This window comes from Cotesia glomerata, linkage group LG10 (assembly GCF_020080835.1).
Source record: "Cotesia glomerata isolate CgM1 linkage group LG10, MPM_Cglom_v2.3, whole genome shotgun sequence".
Lineage (NCBI taxonomy): Eukaryota > Metazoa > Arthropoda > Insecta > Hymenoptera > Braconidae > Cotesia > Cotesia glomerata.
The window spans coordinates 4,662,741-4,679,287 of record NC_058167.1 but is presented as its reverse complement, the minus strand read 5'-3'; the positions used below and the strand labels follow the sequence as shown (position 1 = coordinate 4,679,287).

The following is a 16,547-nucleotide window of genomic DNA, read 5'->3' as shown; positions in this document are numbered from 1 at the left end:
CGCTTGACTTTATTTCTTATTTAATAGTTTTATTTTTTAACATTCTAATATTTATCTTTTACTTATTGAGTGCGCTTTTGCCCTTTACATGAATACATTTTTATGGTAGTAGATAATTGATTGTATATAGTTAACAAAAAAAAAAAAAATAGTTATTTTATAATAGTATATTGTTTAGTCGTTACATTTAATTTAAATTTGCCCGCGTTGTCTTGTTGGCAGAGTTACTGTTTTATCAGTAGTAGGGGCACTTTTAGTTTTTGTGTGATTATTGCGTACAGATGGGGTTCTTGTCTTGCGCGCGACGATTTAAAGTTAGTCATCTGGTGGCGCATTAAATCTTATTATATTCCCGCTCTTTTATATCTTTGCTGAGCAAGGGTTTTATTGTTTTAACTCGTGGCAAAGTGTTAAGTGTCGGCGTAAGAAGAAATAGCGAAGATTTAGTCTTAATAAAATAGTACTGTAAGGTGTTTGTGTTGCGTAGTGGAAGAAAGAAAAGAAGATTTTGGTGATGTATACCAGTAAGAGGAATTATGAAGGATATGGAACTTGGTTCCAATATATGACTGCTGTTTTCCGGGAGCGGGTGAGTTTCTAAAATTATAAGTAATAATACAAAGAAAATGAAGAAGTTAAATAATGAATTTTTATAGGATTTGCGGTACGGAGTGGAACTGTTACGTGCTTTGCAGGGGCCAATTACTCCGGGAGAGGCTATTGGGGTCGTTAGGCATCTTTGCGATCTTTTTGGGCCTGTGGCTCTAGAAGTAGGAAAGGCCGCCGCCTTATATTTTTTGTTTGAGTTGGAGGATCCAGGCACTTATGAAGAGGTGGTCGCCCCCAATTTTTTGGAGATCGCAACATTGCGTATTGCGATAACCGAATTTGTTTATCAAGGTCTTGCCTTGTAAGGTAAGTTTTGGTATTTCTTTCTCGCCCCCTTTTTTTTTTGAAAGAAAGAAGAGAGAAAAAAAAATTTTGTTAAAATAAAAAGAATTTTTGCAGGGTGTCAGGTTTTTGCTGACTGGGCCCGTATCACAACGTCTCCCGGCCACTTGCTATTGGAACGAAGATCAAGAGATGATAATTTTTTTTTTTTTTGAAATTAATATCCTTTAAAATTTTTTTTTTTTTTTTTTTTTTTTGTTATTGATTCTTTCCTTTTCTTTCTCTCACGGGGATGAAATATATAGGTAAGATGTATGTGCTTAATTCTAATGTTTATTCAATAACAATAAAAAAAAGAAGAATATATAGATATAGATGTAATTTTACAGAGATATTTTCTGTCTTGTTTTTAAATTTTTATTCATTCTAGTCGTAGTCGTAGTCGGCGAGTCGAATGCCGGTCCGGGCTGGAGTTGATGGTGTTACCATCTGTCGTCCGTGAGTTCCTGGTAGACTCTGTTTGTTGACAATGTAGACAATGGTAGACAATGTTTCGTTCGTCTTTCCTTGGAACGATTTTTGTTTTTTTGTTTTAAATTTTTGCAGAGGTTTGAGGCAGTTGCAACAACAACCGTAGTAATAATATCCAAAGAAAAGTGCGAGGGATGTTATAATTGAGAGCACTGCGCCTGTGTTTGCGATTGTGACGTACCGATGTTTTGACTCTTCTTGATGGTGAAGTCCAATTCTCGTGAGTCTGTTCTCGTTTCCTTCGAGGCTGTCGCCCCATGGAGAGAGTAGGGTATTTTCCCCTACTGATTCTTCGGCGATGTTTGTTAGCAGATGAGGTGGTTTTGGTTTTTCGGTGAGGTTAGTCACCAAATGTGTTAAGTTTATGGTGGGGAAGGCGAAGATACCGATTGTGTCTGTTTCTTCTTCGGTCCCTTTGATTACGAGATAATTATTTGTTAGGACGCAGCCGGGGGACAAGGTGAAGGTGCCCGAGCCATGGATCTGGTGTTCGATGCGTATTTTTGAATCGCATGTTGTTATAAAGTTTTCTGGCTTACAGGTGGAATAAGCCCAGGAATTTGATTGATGTAATTTTATTAGTTGCGTTGAACATTTAGGCAATATTCGGACGTCACATCGTTTCATTGTCTCGTTGTTTGGCCTTGAATAGAGCTGTAGTTCGCACTCTGTGTTGTCTTTTATTGGTTTGAGGGGGACGTTAATTTCACAGGCTAGGTCTGTTGAAATTGTTTTGCAATTTTTTATGGTTTCCGTGTCCACTAAAAAGTATTGATCTTGGAGGGCGTCTATTGCGAGATAATCCTTGCTTGGGCGGATCAGTAGGCTTCTCATGGTTCCTCCGATTGTTGTTGGGACAGGTATAGGTCTTATTTGATATAGTTGGAATGTGATTTGGTTGAACAATGGTAGGGTGATTATAATTAGGAATTTATTATCTATTCTTCCCGTGTTCACCTTTGCGATGTTGGAAAGGGTCTGGAGATTTACTTGATCCACTGGTTGAGGGGGATTTAGGTTGGGAAAACGTGTCGTAATATCTCTTGTTGCATTTTTCAGTTGGTCTGGTAGAAAAATTCCTCCGGGGACGACCCCTCTCTTAGCGTCTTCTATCGCTGACTCAGCTTCCTTGAGGTAGCGTAATAGACTCGACGTTCTTTGTACTCTTTTGTCGGCTCTTTGCATAAAATGTTGACGTAGTTTCATTTTCTCGATCTCGCTCCCGACTTTGGTGACGTAGCTGTTGATTGTGTTGGACAACAGGGTGACTCTGGCTTTAGTGTTGTTCTGATCGGAGATGATTTTGTTGAGTTGTTTATGAGTGTTGTTATCTCTCTTTGGTCGTTGTATAATTTGTCTATTTCATGAGAAATGTGTTCGTGGTCGTCGTAATCCATAAGTCCGAAGGCTTTTTGAGCTATGGGTCCTACGAATCCAAACCAGGGGGTCCTTCGGTTTCGGATTTTAGTTGATGTAGTACTGTCTGCTTGTTTTAGATTTTGTTTTAATCGATTGATTACATCCTCTCTGTCTCTTTCTAAGTCTTTTAATATAGCTTCTTTTTCCAGGATTGCGCACTCCGGGGGAGAAAAGTATGATAGACAAGTTTGGCAGCACTTTCTTTATCGCTGTATGATGACATCTCTTGCCAAGGAGATATATTGATGATGGTTCCGACGTCTATGGTAGAGATTATTTTCCATTCTCGTTCTATTAGATGGATAGTTTTGTATTTTTCGTACAGGATTCCTGGATTAGATGAAGCTGGCTGAATTATTAGAGCGTCTTGACCTGATTCCATAAACATGATGAGTAGGCAGCATATGTTGACTTGGAGTAGCCGTATATTTATTATATTATTTTTTTTTGTATCGTGTTACTTGGTGTGGACGTGATCTTCTGTAACAGGAGTGTGTTTATTTTATTCAATAGCTCTTTTCAGTTTGCTGGGATGTTTGATTATGCGTTTTCCATTGAGAAGTTCCAATATCAGACAGCCCTTATCGGTAATTTCTACGATCTCAAAAGGACCTTTATAATAGATATCGAGTTTATTTTTTCGAGTTTCGTTCAAATTGTAAGCGAAATCTCCTACTTGAAAATCTATTGGATGTAAGTTTTTATCGAATCTTTCTTTAGATCTTAATTTTGATTCGACAAGTGAATCGCGAGCGACGCTTCGGGTGTGATTTAATCGATTCATTAGGTCAATCAGATAATCGGGGTATGTTTCAATTTTTTCGTAATCGGGGAACTCGGTTGGAGCGCGAGCCTTTTTACCGAAAACTAACTCGTAAGGCGTGAATTTTGTCCCACTATGGACCGAGGTGTTATAGTTAAACATGACCATGGGTAAGTATTCGTCCCAGTCTGAGAAGGATTCGACAAACACTCTGAGATATTCAACAAGAGTTTAATGGCTTCTCTCCAGTGATCCGTTAGTTTGAGGATAGTATCTCGAAGTTGTTACTCTTCTTATTTTTAATATTTCCGACATTTTTGCCAAGAGTTTTGAGGTGAATGATGTTCCTCTATCCGACAAGATCGTTCTCGGACATCCGTATAGGCAAATATATTGATTGATCAGGGCCTCTGCGATCGTTTGGGTCCTGATATCCGGTATTGCTATAGCTGCACAATGTTTTGTAAAATTATCCTGTATAGTGAGGATATGTACGTTGCCCTTTGCGGTCATAGGTAGTGGCCTTACGGTGTCGATCGAGATTTTTTCGAACGCGTCGGACGGTGTATCGGTGATCACCATAGGTTGTTTAGTTTTTATTCTGGATAATTTCTTCTGTTGACAAGTGTCGCATCTCAGGATGTATTGGTAAATTTGTTCTTTCATTCCTGGCCAGTAGAAATTTTCTCTTATTCTCCAATAAGTCTTGAGGACTCCTTTATGTCCTCCGATCAGGCTTGCGTGTTTTTCTTTGATGATTTCGGGTCGTAGTTCTTCGGCTGGCACGGAGATTTCTCCGTCACAGAGCGTTATTTGTACAGGGCAATCTCGTAGTTCTTCCATCAGGTGTTGTTGTATATTTATGGACCCGAATCCATCTCCATTTTGAGCCATTCTTAGGGAGTGAATTTCGTAACGTTCTAATGCGAGGCGAAAGCTTTGAAGGCCGTTTATTAAATCTTCACTGGATATTTTAGTCCGATGATATTCTCCGACAAAGATAGAGAAAATCCGATATTTGCCAATTTTTGTCACCAGGACGTCTCCTTTACGTGGTTTGGCCTGTTTCAGATCGTCAACATCGATGAATTTGAGGTCACGGAGTAACTTTGCTGTTGGGGTGGCTAGTTCGCAGTCTGTAGTGAGGAAGTGAGCGATGTTATCTCGAGCGTAAGTGAGTCCATCTCGGCTATTTAATAGTTCCACTACTTTTAGTTCGTCGGGTCTATCTGACACTGGTTCTTCCAAGTTTATTGATTTTTCCATCCCCCCCTCTAGGTTTTTGGTTAGAGGCTGGTTATTGGTTGGCATTGTTTTCTCATCGGAGGAAGTTTCTAGAGGTTCTATGATGATTGCTGCTTTTCTCTCTTGACTGCGGAACCTTATTGGCGTGGGAGAGTCATTGTTTGCCGGTGGAGTTGCAATTTCTGGATTTTGTTGAGCTGTCGAGGATGTTTCTCGTGAAGTCGTGTCTTCTTCTTCGTTAGAAAATTCCGGAGACATAGGTGGATTATTTGTTATACCCGGGGTTTGAGGTATAGGTTCCAGAAAAGAGACTCTTTTCTTTGATTTTTCTGTGTTCTCGGGCGCTGTAGAAGTAGTTGCTACAGGAGATCCGAAGTCTAAGAACCGGCTGGAGCTTGCGCCAGGTGAGTCTGCGGTATTTATTGTAGGTAGTTCTGATAGTCTGGTCCTCATCTGAGTGATGACAGATTGATCTGGTATCGGTCTATACGGGGTTGACCCTTGGTGAACGCTAGTGTCGATTATTGATCTTGACTCTGGATCCCACTTGATGCCCTGTGATTCAAAATTTTCTATCATTGTACGAACTAAAGTTGGTGTTTCTGGGGGCAATTGGATGGTGGTATCAGTGATGTCGGTTCTAGGTGAGAAGTCATCTGTAGGAAATTTTTCTTGGTTAATTTCCGGGCTTTTCGTTGTAGGTCGAGTTACGATTACCGTGTCGTCTGGTTCGCTGATGTCACTGGTACTATCCCGGTCCTCGTTTGCTTCTTCCGAGATAAACTCATTTATGGTTATTTCAGCTTCTTCGCTGGCTTCTTCGTTGAATGTCTTTTCCAGTGATTTTATTTGTTTAAAATTTCCGATAGATCTTTTTACTTCTTTTATTACGTCAGGACTTGGCACAGGTACTGGTCGCCACCAGCGGGGATTTCCTTTAGGAATTGTTGGTGATAAGGGAGGTCGGGACGGGGTGTGGATTTGATCATCGGATAATTCTTCGATTGTTCTTATGGTATTTTGAACGTTAGAAGTATTTTCTGTGGATGATTCAGTGATTTCTCCAGACGATTCTGTCTGTTGTGGAACTATGGGGGTCTCTTCTTCTTCTTCATCTCCATCGTCGCCAGAGTCAAAATAGGCCGGGGGAGTTAGTTCCCTAATTGAATCTCTAGCTGGTAGAGATGGACTAGCTTCCCCCCCTCTTGGTTCTGGAGTGTGGAACACATCGTCATCTCCAACGTGGTCTTGACCCAACCCTTCGGCTTCTTCGTCGTTGCTGGAGGTGGTGGGTTCCATGTAATTAATGGGATTTTTATGAGATCCTCTGCGTAGTTCCGACCGTAATCGAGAGGCAATCGTTTGTCGAATCTCTGGAGCGCTCTTGAGGGCTGGCCGATTTTTTGAACCTAAAGGTCGTCCAGGGCGGCGTTTTGGAGGATCTGAGGTGATTTTTTCAACTCCTGTTGCCGGTAACAAGACGGCTTCTGGTATGTTTTCTTGGCTGGTGATTCTAGAGGGCTCGTTAGGCGTTTCCTCCTTTTCTTGGAGCTCTTGTTTACCTTCTGGACGTCCTATCGGGTTGTATGAGAGTGCATCCGCGTATTGATCTCCGACGTTGGTCCGGATAGCGATCTTGAAGTGGAATTCGTTGATTTTTGATCGCCATTTTCGTTGTCTGTCTGTGAGATCGTGTGTGTCTCGTAGCCAGGCTACACAGGCTTTTTTTGTTTGAACGGTGAATTTTTTTCCGTATAAATAAGGACGGAACTGCTGGATGGCATATACAACGGCGAGACATTCTTTTTCGTCCGAAGTATAGCGTAGTTCTGCGTCACGTAAGACTCTGGATGTGCAGGCTACGCTTTTTCATTTTTTATTTAAATTTTCTGCTGGGTCAGTGGAGTCTAATTCTTGGCTCAGGATACCCGCTATGCCTTCTTCTGAAGAACTGACCGCTAAGATGAAGGGCTCGTCGAGATCTGGGAATGAAAGGGTTGAATTTTTGCACAAGGCGTTCTTGATGTCTTGAATGGCCCTTTCGGCTTCTTCGGTCCATTTAAAAGGTTTCGTTTTTCGAGTTAAATCGGTTAACGGTTTAGCTCGAAGGGCGTAATTATCGATGAATCGGCGATAGTAGTTTGCCAGGCCGAGGAATTTTCTCATCTCTCGTTGGTTACGGGGATTCGGAACGTCTCGGATTGCTTGAATTTTTTTAGGATCAGGTTTCACTCCGTCTCGAGAGATGACATGTCCGAGATAGTCGACTTCTGAGCACAAAAATTTGCATTTGTCTGGTTGTAGTGTGAGCCCTGCGTCTCGGAGTACTCGAAATAATCGTCGTAAGCAGCTCAAAGTTGAATTCATCATCCTTTGGAACGTGGCTGGGGCTCCTTCTAGTCCGAAGGGCATTCTGGCGTACTCGAAGTGTCCGAATGGAGTGGAGAATGCAGTTTTGTGGGCGTCTTCGGGGCCCATTTCTATTTGATGAAACCCACTGGCGAGATCGAAGACGCTGAAATAGAGAGCATCTCCTAGTTGATCCAGGATGCCGACTATAGAGGGTAATGGGTATGCGTCTCCTATGGAGATTTTATTTAGATCTCTGAAGTCGATTACCATTCTCCATTTCTTGGCTCCTGTTTTGGGGTCTGCCTTCTTTGGGACGACCCATACCGGGGAATTATATGGAGATTTAGAGTTTCGTATAATTCCCTGTTCCATCAAGCTGTCGATTTGCCGTTGGATTTCGTCTTGGTGTTGTTTAGGGAAACGATATTGTTTCACGTTGACTGGTTTGTCAGTTATAGTCGGAATCTTACAGGTTGCTCGATTAGAACATCCTAATTTGTCACCAGGTAGGTGAAAGATGTCGGTGAAGTCTTGGACAATGTCGGTGATTTGTTGTCGCTGTTCTATATCGAGATGTTGTAGTGGAAATTTATTTAAAATTTCCGTTGCCCGTTGTTCAATGGTCTTGATCTTTGCTGGACCGTCGTCTGTAGAGTCACTGGAACTGTTGAGTGGCTCTTCAATGTGAAATTCATATTCTTCGAGGATTTGAGGGTCTAGTTCGATCGTGACGGGCTCGTCAGTTGTATTAATGACCATACAGGTGCCCATTCCTTCGTCTACAGTTACTAAAGCTTCGCCCATAAATAGGCCTACTGGAAGGTCTATTCGAGGCAGATATCCTTGGGTCAGTCCTGGATTTTTGATGAGAACTGGGCGAACATTTTTGTTCTGGGAGGAACGGTAAAGATAGACGGTTCGAAGATGTCTAGGCTAAAAGGTATAGGTTCTAGAGGTCGAGCCATGACGGTAAGAGTTTGTTCGTAGTATGAGATCTCGGCTTTCTCATGTTCTAACCAGTCGTTTCCGAGTATCCCCACTCCAGGGACCGGCAGATCTTCTCGGCTTACTTGACATTGGACTGGTAGTCCGAAAATTTTTAACTCGACTGTACCGAGCGTTTGTACTGCTTCACCGCTGATTCCCCGTGCGATTAATCGGTTATTCGGGTTTATGTAAGTTCCAGGTTAAAGGGCTGATTTATTGATGATCGTGACGTCTCCTCCTGTGTCTATAATGAAGCGTTGATATTTTCCGAGTAGAAGCGGATATGCTAATTCGATTTTGGGACCACCGCCTACCGCGAGCATTTGAGATTCACAGGATCCTCGCTTTATGATGAACGGGATCGGACGAACCGGCTGACTTCTCAGGACCATTGTATGCCAATAAAATGAGATGTTGGCTTGTTCTTTGGCAGGAAATTCGCTACCGAGGATGGCTAGGTAGCCTCCTAGTTGGCGAGGTACTATCCGGAACGGGATGGCCTTGTCGAACAGACTGAGTGTGACGAGTCCGATGATCGATTGTTTGTTTGTTCCGATCCCGTTCACTTGCCCGAAATTTTCGTAGATGAAAGTGGTGTCATCTGTTAGGGCTTCGATGCTGATGAAATTGTAGTTTGCTCCGGAATCAATCAGTATTTCACAGATGTTGTTAAGAAATTTTGGGTTTTTAACTGTGATTATTGGTTCTCGGCCGGTGACTAGGGTGATTCCATTTACTAATTGTGTTGACGGTACATGGCTGCTGTCATTTGTTGAGGCAGTTGGGGCTGGTTCGTCTTTACCTCGAGAATCGACCTCGAGAACGATCCTCGTTGCTCGTAAAACAGCAGCAAGGTGTTTCGAAATGACCTTCTGGTCAAGGAACTGCTAGTATTGTAACAGCACCCCGTAAGCAAATTGTAGAGTTTAATCAGCACTAGTTCACAGCTGTTAATATGATAAAATAATAAGATAAAAATAATAAGATGTGGACGAACTTGAAAAGAATTTTTCGCGTCAGCAAAATTGAAACGCGATAGCTAAGTGTGTTTGCGACGGGTAAGTTCAACGGACGATGCGTTAAGGAACTGAAAGTCTTAGTCAGCAAAATTTCTTTTTCAATGCAACAGTCTAATATTAAAATAATAAAATGATATTGAAGGAATGATTAAAATAATGTTTTAAAGCAAATAAAAATATATTTTTTTTTTTTTTATTTTTTTTGTTGAGGGCCGACGCCCTAATCTAACATAACAATATTTCGTTTGAGAGCTGATTTTTGCATTAGCAAAACTAATCATTAAATGACTTTGTGAGTTTAAAGAGTGGGATTAAAATCTATATTAATAAACTGGAATGTCTGAATCAGCAAAAAAAAAAATTTTATATGCAAGAATTTAACGATAGAATAATGAAACGATATTTTACTCGGAATAAAAAAAAATTTAAACTTTATGAGCCAACGCCCTAGATTGAAGGAAATTTGAAATAAAGACGGTATTTAAAGGATCGATCAGTTCATAAGGGAAAAGAATTTCTGTTTTCTAAATTTTGAGTGACAATTTTGCCAAAATTTTCGAAAAGTTAAAGAATTTTGAAAATTTAAATAGGACTTTCGTTTCGGGTAAGCCGAAAGGATGCGTTCAAATCCCACCGCTGCCACCAAAAATCTAGTCTGTTATGTCCGAATTAATTATAATTAAATAATTATTGGTAGAGTGGGCCTTGAGGAGGCTCGGACACGCTTTTAGATAGATTTTCTCTTGTAGATAAACTACAAGAGTTTTATTTTTAATGTGAATTTCGAACGCCTCCCGGTATCCAGGAGTTCCAAATGACGAATTTAAAGAGAAGTCGATTACAGGAACCGAACTTACCTTCATCCCTTATGAATTCAATTGTTGATTTAAATTTGAGTTGTCGATCGGTAGATCCTGGATTGGTTTCTCTTCCTTCTCTCGTGGTTGAGATCGATGAAATGAAAGAGGTTCAGGAACTAATCTTAGAAATGATGGGTTCCACAATATTCGGAGTTTTACTGTTTATTCAAAATTTTAGCCCTACGGGCGAGACGCACTCAATGCACAATATTTCACTTAATAACTATTTACTTATAACTATATTTAGTGATTTAGAATGTTTAATTATGAGTTCGTGAACAGAGTAACGACTCTGGCGAATACTTAGATCCACCCTTAATTAAATAACAGATCGAAAAGTTGGAATTTAGAGAAAGATATCACTACGGACAACGGGGCCCTCGATTCTGCTTGAAGAGCACACTGGCGCGATTCGTAGACGATATAATTTAAGGAATCAAATAGGACAATAGTGAATTTAAAAGTTTGTATAAGCGACCTAGTGCTTTATTCTGCCTCGTACGTTACGCGGTACGGGGACACACACGGGTTCTACGAGGATACCTTCCTTCGTATTCTTTGATAAAAGATTGAACGCGCGTGCCGCGTTGCTTAGGGTTTTTAAGCACTCGGGTCGCGACTTTTGGGAGGGAATTGAATTTTGTTATTGGTCTAAAATTGCAAGTTTGACAGAACGTGGCCATGGTGTGCTCAAGGGGTGTGATCTAGGTGTTGTCCGATTGTCCTTCAAAGTGCAAGCGCTGCACTTTTCGTCGTGAGGCAGAGACCCCGAGTGTTATATGAGACGACGCCGGATATAACATAAATTTCCATATTAGAACTTCCATTTACTGAATTTTAGTTAAAATAAATTCTTTCTACATTTATTACAAACTCACATGGATACCATTTTTTATTCATCTTTCATTCTAAGGAAGCAATTCATAAAATACTAGATATGATAGGATAAAATTATTTCCGTAAATGTTATTTATGTCATGAATTGAGTCTAACTAAAATAGTCTTTGGTGTCGTTGCCAATCTTATTAGCAAGTATCCTAAAGCCATAAGAATTAAAACTAACTTCGCTGAATGTTTTGTCGAAAACTACCCAATTAGGATACTTCTCGTAATTAGTTTTAAATAAATAATTTGAGGTTAGGTTTATGAATAAAAATGTGCAATATTTTTTGGGGAACAGAATAAATTCGATTTATTTGTCCTCAGAGGAGGAAAACCTAGTGGTGCTAGGAAAAACCTCCTCGAAAAAGTGTACAAGTAAGACTGTGTATGCGTGTATGTGCGTATGTGTGTAAATTTGCTGCGTGGTGCGCAATAGGGGTGAGCTCAACCGCCTTGATAGAAATTAACTAATGTAAGAATTAGGAAATGATTTTTTGCTAGCGTAGGAGCTAGTTAAGATCGATTGTTAGTGCAATACTAGCCAATTGATAAATATATTACTAGTGTGGGAACTAGTTAATTGATTTATTTTGCTAGTGTGGGAACTAGCTGAATAAGTCGATATTAAATCGATCTTATTAGTAATTTTGATCGCAATGATCGTAATAAGTGAATTTGTCAATAAATGCAAATGTTAATTAATGTGATATTGTATGAGGAAAACATTGACTAAAGCCGCGTGGCTGATGCAATTCTTATTAACAATGGCGCGTATAACGGCCGCGTGGCGTCACACTAGTTGAATCTACTGTAATCTATTATTTAAATTAACCCACTGACTAATGACTCGACTTTAATTGATTCTATTTGTTAATTTATCAATGAAGTTAATTAATTTTTTCACTTATTTAATATTTAATGCGTTTAAAGAAGATGGAAGATTTGATAGTAGTTTTTAGAGAATCTTTGACAAAGGGTAGTCGTACTAGTACAAATGTCCAAGCACAACTGACTACGACCGACCACGCTGGCCGGCTTCTCTCCCGCTTACCCGAGGTGCGCATGAGCAGCAGTCATGAGCAATCCGATTACTCCCGATTTAGAGCGAAAAGACTCGAAATAGAGCGACAAAGCCCGAAGGCACAACTCTTATATAAATTCGTATATATATCAGTTCAACAGCTAAACATACTCCCCCCGTTGCGAAGGTTTGAGCAAAATGTCATGAGTAGTGTTTACAATTGAATACATAAGGTGTTTACAATATTTCATTATTACAAAGTTTCAAGAATTGACTGGTAAGGGACACAGTAGAGTGATATTCCGTTTGTAGATTCCTTGAGCGGTTCGGATAGAAGCCACCCTCGTTATGTTGTCATCGCCTGGATGAATGTCGACCACCACTCCCAGCTGCCACCGCATGCATGGTTGGTTTTTGTCCATGAGTAAGACAACCTGGTTGACCGTAATTTCTCCCTGAGAAGAATGCCATTTTTGTCTGGTTTGTAGTTCGTGTAGATACTCTAGGTACCAACGTCTCCAGAAATCTTGTCGAGCCTTGACAATAAATTGCCAAACATTGAGTCTATTATCTGGAACATTAGAAAAATCATTTTCAGGCAGTATTGTGAGAGAACGTCCTATCAATATGTGGGCAGGTGTTAGTGCAATAGGATCATTAGGATCGCTAGATAAAGAACATAAAGGACGAGAATTAAGTACAGCTTCTATTTGTATAGTTAAAGAGTTTAACTCTTCAAAAGTCAGAAGTTGGTCCTTCACCACTCGTTTGAAATGATGCTTAAACGACTTCACAGCCGCTTCCCAAATGCCACCAAAATGAGGAGATAATGGAGGGTTAAATGTCCAGATGATGTTCTTTCGGACAGCATATTCGTTGACAGAATCCTGGTGAGATTTAGATGTAAATAATAAATACAGTTGCCTCAATTGATTGTTAGCACCCACAAAGTTAGTACCATTGTCAGAATAAACATTAGATGGGACCCCTCGTCGACCCATGAATCGCCCAAATGCACCCAAAAAACCCTCTGTAGTTAAATCGCTTGCAATTTCTAGGTGTACAGCCTTAGTGGCCATACAGACAAAGACACACCCATATACCTTGATTTTAGTTCTATTTCGGAATTTACGTTCTTTAATAAAGAGCGATCCAAAGTAGTCCACACCCACGTGAGAGAAAGCTGCTGATTCAGTAACTCGAGAGCTAGGCAAGTTGGCCATTTTTCCTTGCAATAATATAGGACGGTGTCGGACACATACGACACATTTTTTAACGATTTTACGTACTTGATTTTTACCATCTAATAACCAAAATCTATGTCTAAGATTGGAAAGTGTGCTTTGAATACCGGAATGATATGCGTTTTTGTGTGTTTACCGAATAATTAAATCTGTAACATGATGTCGTGAGGGTAGTAAGATGGGATGTTTTTCAGAAAATGAAATAGGAGCATGTTTCAAGCGTCCTCCAACTCTTAATAATCCTTCTTGATCGAGAAAGGGATTGAGCCCTCGCAATCGTAAGTTTTTTGTTTGCCGAGTTTCTTTAATTTGTTCAATTTCGTAATGAAATTGTTCGTTTTGAATTAGTGTTAAGATTTTAATTTCAGTTCGTAATTTTTCTTCGACGCTCAAAGGTTTTTGTTGAAAGGGATTATTTTTACTCATACGCAAGCAAAATGAAAATGAGTTTATAAGCGTCGAGTATGACGAGAAGCGTCTAAATGAATTATCTGTAGCAGCTAATAAACAAGTATTTTTTCGAACACCAGGAAGTTCTGATGGAACTGGTGGTGATAATTCAGGCCAGGTTGTATGGTCCTGTGAGAGCCACGTAAGACCTTCTAACCACATTTCATTCTTTAAAAATTCAGAAGGGAGTTGACCTCTAGATAAATAATCTGCAGGGTTATCCTTGGTTCTGACATGTCGCCATTCTACTTTACTACCAAGGGACTGAATTTCTGTAACGCGATTAGCTTCGAAGACTTTAAGTGAATTTGGGGATCGTTTAAGTCATTGAAGTACAATAGTTGAATCGGACCAGAATATATTTTTAGAAATATCAAAATTAAAAGAAGGAAGTGTATCTTTATATAATTTAGCAAGTAATAATGCTCCACATAATTCTAATTTTGGAATTGTAACATCTTTAATGGGAGCAACTCGGGATTTGGAACAAGCTAACCTCACGATTACGTGCCCTTGTTTGTTCATTGATCTAACATATATGCAAGCACCGTAGCCCACCTTACTAGCATCACAAAATCCGTGCAGCTGTATGTCAGTTGCATTAGGAAGTAATATATTACGTTCAATTGAAAAGTCTTTGATGATAGGTAATTGTTCAGCAAACTTACACCATCGTAGGTGTAACTCTTGTGGGACCGCTTCATCCCAGTGAATCTTTAATTTCCAACATTCTTGAATGATAGTTTTAGCAGCTAGTACTATAGGACCCAGAATTCCGATAGGATCGAAAATCTTTGCAATATCTGATAGTTCTTTCCAAGAATAGTTCTTTTAGTTATTTTTCGTGATGAATCAATGGAGTTAGCTGTATAAATAAATTCATCAGTTAGGGAGTTCCATACAATGCCCAGGGTTTTAGAGATAGGATCGTCGTTGATAGCACAGTCTAAGTCCAGAGTTCTTTGGTCAAAGTTGTCAAGTGCGTGTTGATGATTTGAAGCCCATTGTCTAAGTTCAAAACCCCCCTTTCGTACCAGTTGAATGATTTCATCACGTAACTGTAAAATTTCAGTCAAAGAATTAGTTCCAGTTAAGAGATTGTCAACATAAAGATCTCGTTTAAGTATTTTTGAAGCTATTGGAAAGTTATGTGATTCTTCGTCAGCAAGTTGATTTACAGTGCGTATAGCTAAAAATGGGGCCGCAAAGACCCCAAACGTAACTCGTTTGAGTTCAAAAGTACTAATGTTGTTGTTGTGATAATAAAGAATTCGTTGAAATTTGTGATGGTCTGGATGTATGCAAATCTGTCGGTACATCTGCGCAATGTCAGAAGTCATAGCGTAGATGAAAGTACGGAAACGTAAAAGAATAGTAAAGAGATTGTCTTGGATAGTAGGCCCCGTTAACAGGACTTCATTCAGGGAGATACTTTTATCGGTTTTGGCTGAGGCGTCAAATACAACGCGTACTTTGGTGGTAGTACTAGATGTTTTAATTATCGGGTGATGAGGCATATAATATCCTGGTGTTTTGTTATCCGGTACGTGTACCATGTGACCAAGGTCGATGTATTCTTGCATGACTTTGTTATATTCGATTTTTAATTGTGAATCAGAATTTAATCTCCTCTGTAAGGATAGAAATCTTTTATAAGCTTGATTTTTAGAATTTCCAAAGTCAACGTTGTCGACCCGGAAAGGTAGTTTTACTATATATCGTCCGTCTACATCCCGTGTAGTCGTTTGTTGGTAATGATTCTCACATGTAGAGTCGTCTAAAGATCGTGAATCTTTAGAGCCCACATCTTCAATTGTCCAAAACTTAGTTAATTGACTTGATAGGTCAGTTAGTTGACAAGTCACAGGTAGTATGTTTTGGTCGTCGTTGACTCCCCCCGCTACAACCCATCCCAGTTGCGTTTTTTGTAGTATTAAATCACAGTCAGCTTGTGAGCAATTAATCTGTCCAACTGATTGAAGTGAAAGAGTAGTACCTGAACCGATAAGGACGTCTACGGGTCTTGGAATGTGAAATTGTGGATCAGCAAGTATTATATTTTTTGGTATATGTATTTTCTCACGTGGAAAGGTTTCATTAGGACTCAATTCAGTAATTCCGTTAACAGTTAAAAAAGATAGTGATCTCTGGAATTTATCATTTAAAGATTTACAAGTTACTTGAACAAGATGTTTAGAGAAAGTTTGCATTCCATTAACAGCTCCGATTGGAATAGAACAATTTTGCATTGGAAGTTTTAATTTATTGGTTAAATTCTCAGTAATAAAATTAGCTGTTGCACAGGTATCAAGTAAAACACGAGCTTGTATGAATTTACCTTTTGAATCACGCATCTGGATGAGAGCGCTCATCATTAATTGAAAACGAGGTGTTCTAAGAATGGTTGCATAATTATGCACTGCTAGTCAAGATGTAGTTCCCTTATCGGTCGTAACGGTAGCGGGTGTTTCAGTTTTCGTAGAGTTATTTTTAAATGTGTTATAACTGGTTGATTGTTGATTTGGGTTTTTGTTGATATTTAAGATAGTGTGGTGGAATTTAGTGCAGATTCGACATCTAATGGAGTTGCAAATTCCTTTGTGTTCTCTTAGACAATTGTTACAAAGTCGAGCAGATTTGACTAGTTTTATGCGTTCGCCTACATTTAATGCATTGAATTTGTGACATTTGTATAGTACATGTGGTTGTTTGCAACATGGGCAGGCTGTAGAGGTTGTAGTCACTAAGGCTCGAGCAGTCGGCTCGGTCCTTTGTTTCTTGGGATTGTTACCCGATGGTTCAGTACGTCGACGTTTGTGATAGTGATCGGAATCACGTTGTTTGTCGGGCCTGCGTGTACTGAGTCTGAAAGCTGTCTTGATG

The 16,547-nt window shown here is 39.7% G+C and overlaps 2 protein-coding genes across 2 annotated transcripts; both read right to left on the bottom strand.

The window, feature by feature from the left end:
- Nucleotides 1-12,233: 12,233 nt before the first annotated feature.
- On the bottom strand, nt 12,234-13,193 carry LOC123273349. The gene has a single exon (XM_044740754.1). It carries the CDS (start codon nt 13,191-13,193, stop codon nt 12,234-12,236), a length of 960 nt encoding a protein of 319 aa, XP_044596689.1.
- Nucleotides 13,194-13,988: 795 nt separating this feature from the next.
- On the bottom strand, nt 13,989-16,036 carry LOC123273348. The gene is made up of 2 exons (XM_044740752.1): nt 14,567-16,036; nt 13,989-14,492 (listed from the first exon to the last, which is right to left on the bottom strand). Exons 1-2 carry the CDS (start codon nt 16,034-16,036, stop codon nt 13,989-13,991), a joined length of 1,974 nt encoding a protein of 657 aa, XP_044596687.1.
- Nucleotides 16,037-16,547: the final 511 nt, after the last annotated feature.

Bases quoted from the DNA above. Each gene is read 5' to 3' on its own strand.
- LOC123273349 (XM_044740754.1), bottom strand. From the start codon at position 13,193: ATGGCCAACTTGCCTAGCTCTCGAGTTACTGAATCAGCAGCTTTCTCT.
- LOC123273348 (XM_044740752.1), bottom strand. From the start codon at position 16,036: ATGAGCGCTCTCATCCAGATGCGTGATTCAAAAGGTAAATTCATACAA. The intron at 14,493-14,566 runs GTATGGAACTCC...AATAACTAAAAG, and splicing joins TCTCTAAAACCCTGGGCATT to AACTATTCTTGGAAAGAACT.